At 38.3% G+C, this 17,425-nt stretch overlaps 1 protein-coding gene across 1 annotated transcript in view; it reads left to right on the forward strand.

The window, feature by feature from the left end:
* SNAP91 (synaptosome associated protein 91) overlaps positions 1-17,425 on the forward strand; it is a 150,166-nt gene that overhangs the window by 55,275 nt on the left and 77,466 nt on the right. The window contains exons 6-9 of the mRNA XM_075554822.1: positions 2,198-2,291; positions 5,104-5,215; positions 14,582-14,688; positions 15,670-15,711. Coding sequence (XP_075410937.1) covers positions 2,198-2,291; positions 5,104-5,215; positions 14,582-14,688; positions 15,670-15,711 — 355 coding nt within the window. The remainder of the gene's footprint in view (positions 1-2,197; positions 2,292-5,103; positions 5,216-14,581; positions 14,689-15,669; positions 15,712-17,425) is intronic.

Raw genomic sequence — 17,425 nt, forward strand, 5'->3', positions numbered from 1 at the left:
CTGGATGGTACCGATTTATGCTGTTACATAATTTAAGATGGAAAAAATTAAGATGAGGTTCATTTAAAGATACAGTGGCTGTAGATGATAGTAAAACCTGAAAAAATATAAGGTTGGACACCTCTCAGAGAATACAAACTCAAATAGTTTCCAATAAAAAGAATGATAGAAAGTGGTGGCTGCACTCTGTCAAAGGCAGAACATGTGTGGGATACAGAAACACAAGGTAGTTCCTTTGAATTCTAGCTCTCACAGACATTCCTGTAAGCAATTCAGTGAGTTTAGAATGAATTGAAGCTCAACTTGTGGTGCGGGGTGGGGGTGGGAGGGCCAGCACGGTTGGGGGGTGATTTGTTCCTGGGTGGGAATATTGGCCTAAAGCACATGTGTGTATATCTTAGAACTTTGAAAATTCTTGTTCTATGAACTTTCTTGACATACATATACAATAATATTCTTGGTGTCGATAACCAAATTGATCATTAAAATACTGAAAAAATGCTTATGGAAAATGTAAATCTAGATTGGCTAAGTTTCTGCCATGTAGGAAAAAAATCATTTATAAGGAAGGAAAAAAACAAAAAAGGACTCAACTTCTAAAGGGCCCTTACCCTAGACCTCCCTGCCGGACCCCACTGCCAACTACGTTTGCTAAGCGGTCAAAAGGAACAGATGGTTCTGAATATGCCCTTCGTATTTTTTTAAAACCACACAACTCTAAACTATTTAATTCATAAATTCGCCTTTAAAACCCAGTGCATTAAAAAAAATGAAACACTGGTTTTAAAGCTCAGAACATCCTACATTCTTAATATCATAAAATATATTATTTTCACTTTAGCATTTCTCAGTTATACCGTAAGCTCAGTAGTCCAAGGCATTTTAATTAGAACTGCACAAACATTCTGCCCATGCAAGGCAGGACTGGGACTTTATTTAGGGACCTGCAGGAATGGATGGTGAGATGGATTGTAGAATCCTAGGCTGAGGTGAAGGGAAGAAGCAGAGTCTATTTCCAGAAAATCCAGCTTTATTGGAATTAGATAAAGCTCTAAGGGGGGAATGACTGACAGGGTTAGTGACCAAGATCAGCGAGAGCAGAGAGAAGCACACATGAGTTATATTCCTGCGGGCTTCCAGTGAGGAGTCAGCAGAAGCAACCCCTCTGTAGTTTTCCAGTAGCCTTGTCAGGGTTCAAGTCCAAGAAATTCGGGTTGTGCCGCATGGGGTTTTAATCAAGCTTCTTTAAATTGACTTGTGTTGAGTTTTTATTCCTAGCGATGTATTATAACATAACTTGTTCTCAGGTGCCACTGTATCAGTTCTGACTCATGTGACCCTGTGTGGAATAGAATGAAACACGGCCCAGGCCTGCGGCAGCCTCACAATTATGTTTGAGCTCACTGTGGCAGCCACTTTGTCAGCCCCACCGTTTCAAGGGTCTCCCTCTTTTTGGCTCCCCCTCTTCTTTAACAAGCATGATGTCCCCCTCCGGGGACTGGTCTCTTCTGACATGTCCAAAGTATGTGAGACAAAATTTTGACATCCTTGCTTATAAGGTCATTCTGGCTGTACTTCTTCCAAGACAGATTCATTTGTCCTGTTGGCAGCCCAAGGTACTTTCAGCATTCTTCGTCAGTGCCGTAAGTCAAACTCACTGATTCCTCTTCGGTCATCCTTATGCAGTGCCCAACGTTCACCCGCAGATGAGGCGATTGAAAACGCCAGGGCTTGGGGCAGGTGCATCTTAGTCCTCAAAGTAACATCATTGCTTTTCAACATTTAAAAGAGATTGGGTGCAGCAGATGTATCCAATGTAATACGTTGTTTGAATCTAGTCAGACATGATCAGCCAGAAACTAGTGAAGATTTTGTAGCTATTCCATTCCTTATGTGACATTACGGCATATTATTATAGATGGCTTACTTGTTAGTTTCAATCATCTGTACAAAAAATTAGTACTATTTTATTATAAATGACCTAATCTTAGCTCTGAATCACTTTTTGCTCATGGTTGAGAAATGTATATAACTGCCATTCCAAATTAATCCGTTTCTTGTAAGAAATATTTTATAAAATTAGAGCTTTCCATTTATTCTTGTTTTCGTATCTCAGTATTATTCCTGTGGACAGAAATCTTGGCAAAGCTTGACTTGTTCATATGCCGAGACGTTCTGTCCTTTTCTCTCCGTCCAGGGCTGATGGAGTAATGAGGACAATGGCTCCTGAAAAGCTACTCAAGAGCATGCCGATCCTACAGGGACAGATCGACGCGCTGCTCGAGTTTGATGTGTGTATCTCCCCAGATTCTCACCCAGCCGTGTTGTCGTTCATTGGATGGTGGGCTAGATGAGGGGTGCACTCCAAAAACAGAAAAGGCTCCACTGGGTGGTGCTTTCACGTACGCATTTTTCCCGCGAGGGGAGCATGGATCATCTCGCTCTGAGTTAGTGCTCCCAGTGGGGTCGCCTAGGAAGTTTCTCTCTGGTCACAGTGAACTTTTTTGTAAAAGCAGTTTCACATGAACCTCATTTTTTGTGATGACTGATTTAAGATTAGAACAGTGTGCAACTGTGAAGTTTTGTTTCTTGCTTGGGAAAAGTGCCTCAGAAACTGTTGTGATGTTGAACACAGCTTACAAGGACAGCACTATGGGAAAAACTCAAGTGTAAGAGGGTTTTTCTCATTTTAAAAAGGTGAAATGTCCATTGATGACACACCTTGTTCTGGATGTCCATCACCTTCCCAGGCAACAAAATGTCAACAAAATTGGGCCACTTGTGTTCAAAGAGTGACGATGGAACACCGAGGAGACAGGGAAGTTATGTGGAATGTTTGGAGCTCAGTTCAGCGAATTTCAATGGAAGATTTGGGAATGGGAAAGGATGCTGCAAAATTCGTGCTTCGGGTTCTGACTGACCAGGAAAAAAAAGTGCAGACATGGCGTGCTTACACAGAACAACTCCGAAGTGACCCAGACTTTTTCCCAAAGGTCATTACTGGTGACAAGACATGGTTCTATTCTTACGACCCTGAAAACAAACATCAATCAAGCCAGTGTAAGACACCATCGTCACTTCACCCCAAACAGCTCATCAAGTGAAATCAAAGATCAAGAGGATGCTTACTGGTTTTTTGATGTGAGGGGGAAGATTGCATTTGGAGGTCATTCCACCAGGTCCGACTGTTAATCAAGCTATTTAGAAGTTCTGAAAAGATTGGATAACAGTGTGTGGGAATAAAAGGCCTGGTTTTTGGCAGATGGGGGACTAGTTTTGCCACCATGACAATGCATCTACTTACGCATCTATCTCAAAGGGCCAGAGTTTGGCAAAAAAACAGCATGCCTCTCTTGCCCCATGCACCTGAGCTCATTCCATGCGACTTCTTTTGTTTCCGAGAATGAAGAGGGACATGAAAGGACAGCAATTTGAGGATGTAGAAGAGGTGAACAAAAAAACGAGGGAGGTGCTGTCAGCCATCCAAACAGATGAGTGTGAAAATGTTTCCACGATGGAATTGCACATTTGACAAATACATTAAGTGTAATGGAGAGCGCTTTGAAGGTGATAGGGTTGTTGCGTAAAAAACTTAAATACATAGCTTTGAACAAAACGTCCATGTTGTGGGAGGGTACCCCACATAGATAAAGCCAAGCTCTCCTTACAAAGGTTTCAGATCTCCTCATTTAGAGTTGGATGAGTACCTCCTACAGGCTATACCACATAATAAATGTGATTTGGGCTTCAGATTTTCTAGCAGTGTTCCAGGGGGTCAGTCCAGGTGAACTGGGAAGTGGCACATTTTTGTAACTCCATGTCTTTCGGGTAAATTATGTGCCCTGATATTAGAAATCACTTTATGTGACCTTTTAAAATTACTGACACTATCAATAAAAGAGAACTATTTTTTATTTCATCACAGACAAAATTGGTCCTTCTTCCTGGCAATATCAACATGATTTGTTTCTTAAAATCATGCCTATATCTTGATTGTAGTGGTGGGTCTATTAACCTACACATATGATAAAATTATATATATAACAAAACACATGCAAATGAGTACAAGTGGGGAAATATGAATAAAAATTTTGGATGTTACCTCTGTCAGTATCCTGGATGTACTATTTTACTATCATTAAGTTGTTACTGTGAAAGGAAACTGGTTAAATGGAACATGGGCTATCTCGATATTACTTCTTAAAACTGGATGTGCATTTGCAATGATATCAAAATTTTAAAAAGTTAAAGAAAACTACCTGATTCATGAAAATAAAATATGTTCACACGTGGGAAATTTTGAAATGCATGTTGTCAGCTTCCTGGTGGAAACCTAAAACAAATACTTTCCTCCAATAGGAGTAATTTGAAATCTCAACTAGTATTATTTGGTTTGGACTGTAATGGAGCCCGAGCCACAGTGCCTAATCCTGGGAAATTTCAGCAAAAGCAGCAACCATTCCATTGCTACTTGACAGTTTTTACAGTAAGCACTTCATTAGGTACCCGTGGAGTTAGCTCTCGTAGCTTTTTCTTCATATTCATTTAGTTTTCTCTGCCCTTAATAAGGATGTAGTCTTAAAATAAAAAAGCAGTCAGAATGAGAAAAAGGACAGTGTATAAGGAACTTGTGAATGCCACGTTATGTCGGTCACTCTCTTATTTGTTGAACAAGTGAATGGTTAGGATGCTCAGAAACAAGTTTTAACCATGGCTGGTTAAGATCGCTCATCCCCTTGCTCCGAACGTCCTTCCTGAATCCCCGCAGGCTCCTGGGCCCTTCCACAGGGATGGTTAGATAGCAAGGCATGGGAGGGGCCGGGGAGGAGAGTGATGTCTAAGGCATCGTAAAAGCAACAGAAGGCCAGAGGTTTGAAAGTTGGATTTGATTGATTTTTGGGTTATTCATATAGAAAGTATATTCACTTAAAATGAAGCAAAAATATCTTTTGTTATTGCTAAGGTTACAAAAAGAGCTACTTGAAATTTGTAGAATATGAATGAATTCCTTAGTAATATTTTGAGACATTTTAATATGCATTAAAAGGAAAATGTGATTTCATGACACACAGTTGACTTTATTAAGATTTTATCTTTTCACAGGTGCATCCAAATGAACTCACAAATGGTGTCATAAATGCTGCATTTATGCTTCTTTTCAAAGATCTTATCAAACTATTTGCTTGCTACAACGATGGAGTTATTAACTTACTTGGTAAGTGGAACTGCAAAACATGATTTAGTTAACACTACATCTGAATGCTGAGTTGTACTCTTAAGACTTTATATTTAAAACTCTAAATATATGATTCTCTCCTGTCACATTTCTCTATGTATTCTTTGGTTAATCAAGACTGAGTGCAGGAAACATAAAACCCCCTAGATTACTTTATAAAACCAGGAAGAGATTTCATATAGAGATATGAGTCCCTATAAAATTTCAGAAAGGCTGAAGGAGCGTGTTCTAAACTTTGCCTGTAATAAGTCCTGTAACAACCAGTATCTGGTACACTACGCTAACAGCTCGCTACCTTTGAGGCCACCCTGCAGATGGTATGATACTGAGGGGGAGCACTCTCTCCTCTTGGTTCCCGGATCCATGTGCTCTAGCTGTGGGGGCTAAGGGACTGACTCTACTTCAGAGAACATACTAGAGTTGTTCATCCTCGGGAAATTTTCTCACAGCTGAGACCAATCAGAGTGCACCATTCTGTAACACTCGCTCCTTCTGGGCCATTATTCCTGAATCCTGTCGAAGGAGTCCACTGTCTTATCTCAGGAAAGTGAGTGATTTGGCAAAAGCTGTGTTGTGTAGGATATGATGTTGGTGTATACGACCTCAGATGGTGCTGGCAGAGCAAACGAGGCAAAGATGATAAATTCATATCTGGGGAGACAACTTATTCTGGTGTAAACAGAATGTTGCTCTCTCCGCTTATAAATGGCATTAACTCAGAATTGATGGTAGGTGTGTCAGCCTTGGTGATGGGAAGTCCGCGTTGTTGAACCAATTCATAACTTATGTATATGATAGCTTAGCCTTTTTGTTCAGCAGCCTTTGGGATCTTCTTGCTCCCCTATCACTGACAGCGTGTGTGCACCTGGTGGCGGTGCTCGGGGCGCCATGGAGCGGTGGTAAAGCCCTTTGGTTTGCAGCCGTGGGGTGAAGATAGTCTGGGGCTTACTAACCGTGTGAGAGATGCAGCTACTACTTTTCCTCCAGGCTTTCTTGTTAACAGTCATCCAATTCTATAAAGTGCTCCTAACTAGGTGAAATTCCATATTTCTTGTCATCTTGCCTTTTAATATAAACTCAAAAATCAAGAAGGTAAATTGCCTCATGTTTGGCCCACTGTGTGGAGATTTCTCTGTCTCCTGCCTGCTGTATTCAGGGTACACAATGACTCAGCAGAGTAGTTACAGATGGCGCTAGCATTTGGAGCCATCTCTAAACTAAGCTTGAATATCTTCCCAATCATGGGGAATTTTCTTCCCAATCAGGGTCATAGGGAATGACTCGGGGGGCATGGGCGTGATGGAAACCGTGAAGAGGAATGCAAGCCTGGGGATAGGACAGGCAAGACCTGCGTGAGCCGTATTGCTTGCGTAGCACTCCTGTTGGACACGGGAGTATTCCTGCACTTGTCTAACTTATGGTTTGGTAGATCTTATTATCACCTGGTGTTCTACAGTCAGGCTTTCAGGCTCTAGAAACAAGCCAAGATGATTTCTCCCGAAGAGAACAGTTGCTGTCTGAAGTAGACAAGGCTGAATTTCACACTCAAGGAGCCCTGGCAGTGCCATAGGTTATGGGTTGGGCTGCTAACCACCAGCCGCCCAAGAGTGGAAGATGAGGCATTCCACTCCTGTAGAAATTACAGTATCAGAAGTCCTCTGAGGGCAGGTCGCCTCTGTCCTAGAGGGTATCGCTGAGTCCGAAGCTACTCAAAGGTTGTGGATTTGGTTTTATGGATGGGCCTGTGCTATGACTTTCCTATTAGAGCTTGTAGGGGCGTTTTGTACTATTTGGATCTACTTCAGACACTTTGAGTACCTTTAGGCAAAACAAAGGCCCGAGTAACTGCAGTGTGGAGGAGTTACAGAGCCTTCCCGTGACCTGGGCCTCCCTCATATCTGACAGCCATGTCAGACAATCTGTTCGGAGAAACGCACATGCATGCACACATCACCTCCAAAACATTCTGTAGCTGCGTTTGCCTCCCTTTGAACAAAAATGGGTTTAAGTTATTGCTAGTTGTCAAGGAGGATATTTCTCTAAAATTCTCAGACCTTTAGACCCTCAGAAATTTCACTCGAGACTGCAGGTCCCTGAATGTTAGGGATTCTACATTTTGGCATGCATATGTCTTAACATCATGTCGTCTAACACACCTTTTTTGCTTTTAGGTACAATCAGCCTTATGTCATCTAAATGATGCCCTATGGGATTAGGACAGATAGAGGTTGATGTCCCTAAAATAAAATATCAAGTATTTTACTGGCATCTCTACCAGATGAAAGCAAACTATTTTTGATTATTTGTGTTTTAGGATAGAAATAAAATATATACTTATCATTTCAGTAGCTGCCTGCCAGGTACTTGGAGCCGTGTTGATCTTTCTCTGGTAAAAGAGGACACATTTAGATCTCATCAACCGGAAGTTATTGCCTGATTGATTTTAACAGTAATCTATGGTTAACCTCTAAAATTAATTCATCTTTTACACAACCAAATATGTGATTGAAATGGGGCTATGATGGATCTGCTACCCCACTACGTTTTCAGAGACCAGAGAAGCACCATGGAGAGTCTGCTAGTTTTCAAGTATGCCTAGTCCAACTACATGTCCCGGAAGTTGGGTAGATAACCACATACCTTTTCATGTTTCCTGTTATTATCTTAGTTTGCTCTGCTGAATAAAACATATTGGTAGAATATATAGTGACATTTTGAGACCCCAGAGAGTAACATATGACTGACTCAATGTCCAATAATTCCTGAAAAATATGGGTACATCCCATTCCTGTGTGCTCAGTCAATCTGCTGAAGGTCCTTTTGCAGAAGACTAGGCAAAACTGAGCTGTGAAAAAAATCAAATGACACACTGCTTTGGAAAGATCTGCCGCATAAGACCTCTACACTGTTAATGAGCAAATATGCCCCCTTTGAGACCTAAGATATGCCTGATCAAGCCACGGTGTTTTCAATAATTTCATGCTGGACAATAAATATGGAAGGCTGGAAAAGAACTGCTGCACCTGATAAGCAAAGGATATTGAATATTCCCGAAGAACGAACAAGCCTGTGTGGGAGAAGTACAGTTGGATTGCTTCTCGGACACAGGGGGGATGGATGAAACCTTGTTTTACTGACTGTGGATACAGTTTTAAAAGGGACCAGTCCCTGGAGAAGGGCATCATGCTTCGTAACGTGGAGCGCTAGTGAGAAACGAGGAAGACCCTCAGTGAGATGGATTGGCATCGTGGCTGCAGCAATGAGCTCGCACATAACAACACTTGTGAGGGTGGCACAGGGCCTGCATAAGTCAAAATCACATTGAGGCCATTTCAACTCACAGTAACCCTTTCTGACACTGGAAATATTTATGGGAGTAAAGAGCCTCATCATTGTCCTGAAGAGTGGCTGGTGGCTTAGAACTACTGACCTTAGCAGCCCGTTGTGTACTCACCTTAATACCAAACTCACACGGCTCCATGTGCAGAAAACTGGTTAAATGGCGCCTGGCAGCAAAACACAATAGACCATGATGCTCATTTGGGAACTTCAGTTTAGGAACCACTGTGCTAGAGCCACTCCGAGCTGCTCAGGCCAGTGTTTAAATTCACACTTCTTGGTGTGTTCACTCTAACAATTATCAGCTACCTTGGATATCTGGTACAGTGTTCATTCTGCCTGCCTAATGCCTTTAGAATCCATTCCCATGATCACTTTTAGGGAGGAAATGCAGGTGCCCAGTTAAATTTGAATTTCAAAAAGATCCATAGATGACGTAGCATGTAAAATATAATTTTACAAAAGTCCAAGGTAACACTTTCAAATCCACATGTAAAAATGAATACTGATTACTAATACTGATTTTTTTTAGGGCTAGAACAAAATATCTTACAGATTATTTCAGGATCATGTATGAAACCTAGTATTTTTAGTTTAGCCGATATGGAAATGCACCTAATTTTTTTATGAAATTGGATTCATAAACTTTACATTGTACGATATTGTGTATGTCTGTATGTGTGAAGCACCGTACTGTTTTCATTTAGCAGATTGTGGACTCTAGCAAAAATGTCAATTGTTAAATCTAAAATAAATTTTGGAATGTCAAACCAACATGAATAATTTTATATATTATAAGGCAAAATTTGGGACATATTTAAATGAAAGCAAATAATTGTTTATCGGCAACTTAAATGTAACTATCTGCTGGAGTTCTGTATTTTATTCGGCAGCCCTACTGCCAAAATACATTTGCAAAGTCTTGCACTTCTTTGTCTCTGTCTCCTGAGAGCATGCTGGGGTTGCTGGGATATATAGCTCATTCAGGGTGTTGAGGCAGTTGGCAGAGAAAAGGAAGGAGAGGGCAGACAGGGCTTTCATCTCTAGTCTCAGGTGAGTTGATCACAGCACCTCTGAGCAAGGCAGAACCAGCGTGCTCAGACTGAGGAGGACAAGATTGTACCAGCAAGCAAAGTTCACTGTGGCTTGAATCTCCCCAAATGCTCTCCTATGTCAGACTTCATGGCCCCACTCTTTCTCAGTTAATGTTCTGACTTTCACAAAGGAGACCAGTGAGGTTCCCATAAACATATTTTACATAATTCTGCAACTCACAGAATTAGACCCTTGATCTGACTTTCAGCCATGGCAGCCATGTGGCTACAAGAAGATAAAATCATTATAGGGGAGTCTTGGAGTGACCTGGTCCTCTGACTGCCTTGAAAATATTGAGCATCCTGTATTGTGGTGGTTTTCTTTCTTAAACTTTCCAATGGAGTCAGAGAAGCCTTCTCTCCCATGGTTCCATTTGTCTTGTTCCCACCATGGATCTGCCCCAGCATGATGAGTTTTCAATCCAGGTGCTGATTCCTGAAAACCATAGGTGATTATTTAAGTAATTCTTTTGGGCCTATAATGGCATCAACTACTCGAATTCTGTTTTCCAATGGTTGCAAGTGGTCACCACTGTCTTCAAGCCTGATCAGGTTACATATCTAATCCCAGCTTCCCATCTGAATTTTTAAGGGTATGCTTTCTAAAACCATTTGATGTACTAAATACCATGTTCAAGAAACAAACTACTCAACAGATTATAAATGGAAAGAGATTGAATACAGAGAATTAAGTGCTTCTATAAATACCGGAAACCTGCAAGAACTGGATTTACTACCACGTAAGAGCCTCTACTTTTGAGGTCACAGCTTTAAGGAATTCTAGCTATAAGAAGCTGTGGCCGCCGCCATAGCTGCCTTGCAACACTAGGAAGCTGGAGAAGAGATACTTGAAGCTGGAATCCAGGAATCAAGGAGTTAGGGCAAGAGCCTGGGACTATAGCCACTTCTCCTCAAGCCCTCAGAAGCCAGAGGGTAGCCAACTGAATGCTGCAGAAGAAACAGCCAAAATGTTTAACTTTCCCCTTCTAATCTCTTTATTTCTGTTTACATATAATTGATCTTTTAAACCTACTTGTATAGGAAGAGGACTATTTTTAAGTTGCATCTTCCAGTTTTCACATAAGTTTGTCTAATTTGAGGATCTAAGTTTGTGTCCATAGCCTTCATGAATGTAGAAAAAGATGATGGGATTTGGCTGATCCAGCTACCAGTGTCAAACACAGTGCTCTAGAAAGTTTTGCTCCTAGTGCAGGAAGACTCTGTCCTGAACACTGCAATTAGGAATGCCTTTATTTCAGGCTGCAAAATGTATCAGCTCCAAACAGTATACTTTGTGTTAGTTTATTCTGTTGGCTTACCTTACTCTTGACATTTATTAATTTTTTTATTCTTTTTTTAAGCATTTTATTAGGGACTCATACAAGTCTGATCACAATCCATACATATGAATACATTAAGAGGACCTGATGCAAGGGGCTTAAGTGGAGAGCAAATGCCTTGAGAATGATTGGGGCAGGGAATGTATGGATGTGCTTTATACAATTGATGTATGTATATGTATGGATTGTGGTAAGAGTTGTTTGAGTCCCTAATAAAATGTAAAAGAAGAAAAGAGAAAAAAAATGATTAGGGCAAAGACTGTACAGATGTGCTTTATACAATTGATGTATGTATATGTATGAACTGTGAAAAGAATTGTATCAGCCCCAATAAATTGTTAAAAAAAATTTTAATGAAAAGAAAAGCCAAAGTGAGATTTTCAGTGAGCATTTACTAAAGTGCGTTTCTACCCTTGTTTTACTTTCCTGCTACTCTGTATTTTCTCCCTTGAAAAGTTTGCCATCTCCATTATGAGGAGTTCTAAAGCCTCCGTTACTTCTCCCCCACCAGTCCCCTCCAAGCTTCAGTTTTATTTATTGTAGATGTATAAACAGACACTATTTTCACTTGAAACTCAGAATCTCCTAGATGAAATTTTTTAACATTCTCCTTCTAATCTCTTTATTTCTGTTTATACATAATTAATCTTTTAAACCTAAAACAACAATTACACTGTTCATCTTTCTAATAAGAAAGGAAGTTCTTCTGATTCATCCTCATGCACCATTACCAATGTATCCCTGTGTCCATTCCCACCGTTACTGGTCCAGAACACTGAATTTATTATCTTAACAATGCAGTTAGCCATTGAACATGTTGAATTATTTGATTCACCCTATTGTTGTTTGAATAGCTACATAAATACTGTTTTTCTTTTTATGTTGACTTTACAGATAGATTTCAATAATAATAAAATCATAAAATAATAGTCATTAAAACAATCTATTGGCTAATTTTTAGGAGCAGAAATAAAGAATTACCCCCTTGTTATTTTGTTATATTAAGTACCTGATTTTTCTCTCTCAAAATCGTGGAAGAATATGGTTTTGCCCGGTAGCATTCCGATGTCAAGGGGCCTTCCTGCAACATAGTTGTCAAAGCTGCTCTTGGTCGTGTAGGTCTAGACAACAGATGGGCAAGACAACATCCAAAGTGTTTGGAGACAGGCAGGCACTATTTTTATTCTTCAATACTGATAGGCATTAACCTTATAAATATATCCTAGGTTAGTCTATCTAGAAATCCATGAGTTCTTACTTTAAAATTAACATTATTGCTACAAATGTTCACAGATGTTTTGTAGCTGTAATGTAGCTCTAACTTGTGTGTAAGAAGATATTTCCCATCCCAACTAATATGTACTAGTGGCAGTTTACATGGAATGGCTCGGTTTGGCTTTCCTTTTCATTGGGTGAGAGTTTCATTTAGTGAAGATCCTTATTTTCTAATTTTTAAACTAAAGGGCATTTGTACCCTTAGGTCACCATGATTCTATCGCTAATAGGAAACAGGATAAAGAATGGATAAGAAAATATCCTTAGATTTTGCCATTGCTTAAAAGACTCGCTTCCCATTCAAATCTTAACAAGTAGAAGACAGTACGAGTTTGTTTTCTTGAACTTTTTGCTTCCCTTGAATTTTCTACAAGGGAGGTCTATGTTAAAAGTAAACTTAACAAAAGACTGTCAACAAAAGGTAATGAGTAGTTGCCCTTGATAATTCGTTCTTTGTGTAAATTATATGTTATTAAATCTTTGTTGAAACAATTAAAAATACTTTTGGGTTAGTAAAATTACATACTGAATGAAGTCAAGAACTCTCAAGCATGAGAAAATATAAGAATAACATGTTTAATCATTTGCAAATGTAAAAGAATGAAAATATTTGGTTGTCAGTTGTGTACAGTTGCCTGGGTACTGTACCATTGTGGATACTGGTTTATTGTGTCTCTATCTGTTGTGTCAGTAAATACTGACTGAATGAATCGATGCATAACTGATGAATACCAATGAAAACACTTAATAAAATGCTGGTTTTCTTTAAAATGTATCTTGGGATAAACTATTCTCCTGTTGCAGTCATAACAAAGTTATGAGATTAGTACCTATGAGATTGTGAAGTCAGAGGGTTAGACTGTATAGAGTAGACTTGTAGAGTGCTACAAAAAAGTAGCAAACTATTCCTCTCTCCTTTTGTGGAGAAAGCAAAGTTTGAGAAAGGATCTGTTTATCGAGTGCAAATCATGGAGGGCTTGCCAAACTACAGGGCTTTTCATTTGGTTGCTTTTATTGCACTCTTTCACAACTAAAGGACACTTTAATGTGACCCAAAAGCAAAGCTAATTTATGACCAATAAAATACAGCACCCGACCAGGATGAATGATAGCATCTGGGGTCTTAACGGATTGTCTAAAAACAAGCATCCATCAAAGTGAGGAGCTTTAGCTACACGAATGTAGCTAAATTCACATGAAAGAAGCACACCAACTGAGTGATCCAAAGACAGCTAATAAGCTCGAACCTTGAAAGAAAATGGTACCAGTGACCAATCCTAAATAGCTGGACTGAACATAATGATGGATGATAGTGGTCATTCGGAACCCATTTACAGGGTCCCTGCATGGGATAAGCCTCCAATGAGTGCCCAGTGCACGTTAACTAGAAATGACAATAACCCCAAATTGGGGCAAGCATTGTAAAGGAGAGTTTAGCAACTGTTCACAGGATGGAATGGAATGCCATGCAATAGGATCTCCCTATGGACCTAAAGTGAATTTGCTTTTAATATTTTGAATTTAATATTCTCTGCTTTCTATTAGAACGAGGTATCATCAGTTTTGTATGAGTATTCTTGATGGATCTGTTATATAGTTATATAGATCTGTTATGTAGGTGTCTGTTATATAGTTATATGTTCTATAGTGGTCTGTAACCATCTGCAGATACCTGGAGGGGAGAGGGAGTCACCATCAATGTGTGAAAGAGGGGAATAGCTACTAAGTCATTCGTGGGGAAGACTGCACAGCCCTTCTTGATACGATTGAACCGTTACATTGTATGATATGTTAACTATAGATCAACGAAACATCCATTTATCCTGAATATAGAACGTCTAGAGAACTCTTTAATTCAGGAAGGTAGCTAGTTGTTGATTTACAATGTTTAGGTTACTAGTTTGTTATAGCCTAGTAAGAAAACAAAGATAATGTAGAACGCTGTGGAAATGTTTGAGGCTTTCATCAGGAAGAATGTGCCGCTCTTCTCTCAGGCATAGTGCGGGGTGCGTGGATCATGAGTTTAACCTGCTGTGACAACTCAGACATGCTTTGGCTTCACTTCTTACGATTTGAATGGTTTTGCCTGAGACGGGCTATTATTTAGAATCTAACACCTTCCTTAAGCTAGTCGAGCCTCTCTTGTTTGGGTCCTTTAATACTTTATTTAGGTTTTAATGGCAGGTGTTTTGATTCAAGCGTTAGGTTTATAAGAAGTAATCTTAATGTCAACTTAGAATAAACTTGGAGATAAGACCCTAGATTTTCAAGTTGCTTATTTCTTTATTTTTTTCTAGAAAAGTTCTTTGAAATGAAGAAGGGACAATGTAAAGATGCACTAGAGATTTACAAACGATTCCTCACTAGAATGACACGAGTGTCTGAATTTCTCAAAGTTGCAGAGGTAAGTAATAGTAAGCTTTGCTGGACATTGGCCGTGTACCTGGGTATGAAGCATGTGACAACCTGAGAAGGCACTGTGCCACAGAGTGCATGACAGATGGTGCTGATGCTGGAAGTCAGCGTAACCGATTGCCCAGTTAGAACTGTTCTCTTTGCTCCCCTTTGTCAATTGGATGATCATTCTGCAAACTTGCCCTTAATGAGATTCAAGCCTAAGGTTTTTACACAAAGTTATAATTATCAGGGTAATCACTGGCACAAGATTATTTTCATAAGTATCAGAAATATGAAAATGTTTCTTAACTATGAAAATGAGAAATAATATAAATGACATAAATAATTATCTAAGACATCAATAAATGTGTAGGAGTTTAACTCACCTATTAAAAGAAAAGCACTGCAATTAAATCAGAGAGCACAATTCAGGGTTATTCTTACACAAGAAACATACCCCAAAGAAGGTGATTTATATTTCTATATACACATGTTAAAAGTGGGACTGCATGTATAAGAAACTAACAAAGTCATTTTCTCAGGAGATTGAAGGTAGAAACAGGAGAAACACTGAAAGTCATTTATCAGCTCATGCACCCTGATCCATGGTTTGTTTTGTTTTGTTTTTGAAGAAATGAATTCTCTCTCCAGATGATTTACTGGGATTTATTCATAATTTTAATTTAGCCTAAGCAGTTTACTATCTTGTTAGCTGCCTGTTACTCTTTTCCATTTCTTTTAACTCCTTTGAGTTTGACAAAATTCTGTACATTTGTTATATCCAGTTATATTAATGAAATTATTGCTCTGTTACATTGAATAGAAAATGATAGAAAGAGCATATGAGATTTCCTTATCTGCATGATAATTATTTTATATCACAATTGAATTTTTATTTTAACTAATGCCATGATGACCTTCTCTATCAAATGCAAAAAATTTATTTTTTTAAATTCCTACTCACAAATTCTTTGTTTTTAATCCACAGCAAGTTGGTATTGATAAAGGTGACATTCCTGACCTCACACAGGTAAGCTGCATTTTCAGCAGAAAATGTGGTAGGCATGAAAATTTTGTTCTAGATTTTGTTTTTAAATCATTACACTTAGGGCATAGTTGTCTGAGCATTGAATGCATTTGGAATTCAGGCTAAGAAATTATTCTAGCTTACTTAATTTTTCTAGTGATTGAGCATATTTCTTCAGATCATTTGGTGTTCCTTGCTCTTATTGCCATAGTTTCTCCTCCGAAGACAACTGAATTTACTTATTTAACTCACATTTTTCATATTTAAACTTGATTCAAAATGAACTCTAGAATAGTCTTAATTAAAACACTTTATTTATGAGGAGACTTCAAAAAATTCAGGGATACAATGAACTAAAACGTAATGGAATTTTTCCATAAAACTTTTGAGGTCCCATCATTCAAACCGCAACAATTCCAAGGCATGATAAGCAGAATATTTCCGTCTGTCGTCCTGGTTTTCCATAGGAGTAGAGGGTGGAGAGGACTATGGCAACCCCACATGGATTGTGGACTCCTCTACGATACAATGTATTGAAAGTTCTTCATGTAAAAGATCCTTTTCTCATAGCTTAGTAGTGATGTGCAATTTTGGGGGAACCATCTAATAAGCAAAATCAATAGTAAGGACCTTATTACTAAGCCTTTCTGTGTCTAGAGATCAATCAAGGTCATTCACATGTACAGAATTACTGTGTAATCTTTGTCATAACTGTCAAGAACTAGATTAATTCAAGGCACTCATATAAGGTAACTCGAGTCAGTAAATATTGGAAGAGAGCATACTGTTAATATTTAATATTCTGATAATAAAATCTATCTGTTTTTTGTTGTAAATAAAATGCATATAGCAAACGCTCAGTAAAAATGACTAGCTGTCAATAAAATCCAAGTTTTCATAATTGTATCCCTGTAATACCTTCTAATATATATTTAAAATACTATTATTTTAAAATATTTATTAAAAATCAGAGAAATCCAAAGAAATGATTCTTACTAAAATTCTAATGAAATACTAAGAACATTCCACAAGCAAAATTCACAGAATACTTAGAGAACATGTTGGCATTGTATATTTTTGTTCCAAAATTGAGATATAAGTTATTATAGTATACAAAATATTAGTATAAAATATTTTTTCTGCTAGGAGATGGTGTTCTTTGGGCACATACTAAATCAGATGTGCCTAGATGTGGTTAAAATTAATTGTGTATAAAGTACCACTGGAATTCTTTCTTATACTTACATTTATTTTACCTATATTTAAAATACTGTAATTAAAAAATAAAATGCAAGGAGAGTCAGTGTGTTTTCATTTTAAATAACTTAATTATAATAAAACGTGTTTAATTTTAATAAAATAATATATAAGTATAGATAGTGACCTAGAATGTTGTTATTAAAATATTTAACTCCACAAATAGCATTTAGACATGGTACATCAACTTTATTTCAAGTCTATAGGACAGCTCTCAGTCAGGAGGAGGAAAATAGGTCTTAGTTTGTCTTAGTTTAAGTACAGTCTTTACAAAAGGAAAATTTAAAAGAACATTTAAAATACCTTTTTGCTTTTAAAAAAGGGAAGTTGTAGTACATCATTTAAAGATAGTTCACACACTCGGACTTCATCTTTAATGATGTAATTTATATAATCTCTTCTCAGTAAGTCTGGAGAGATTTATTTGATTCATGGTATTTCATTTAAAGGTACGGGTTTT

Source organism: Tenrec ecaudatus, chromosome 7 (genome assembly GCF_050624435.1).
Source record: "Tenrec ecaudatus isolate mTenEca1 chromosome 7, mTenEca1.hap1, whole genome shotgun sequence".
Classification (NCBI taxonomy): domain Eukaryota; kingdom Metazoa; phylum Chordata; class Mammalia; order Afrosoricida; family Tenrecidae; genus Tenrec; species Tenrec ecaudatus.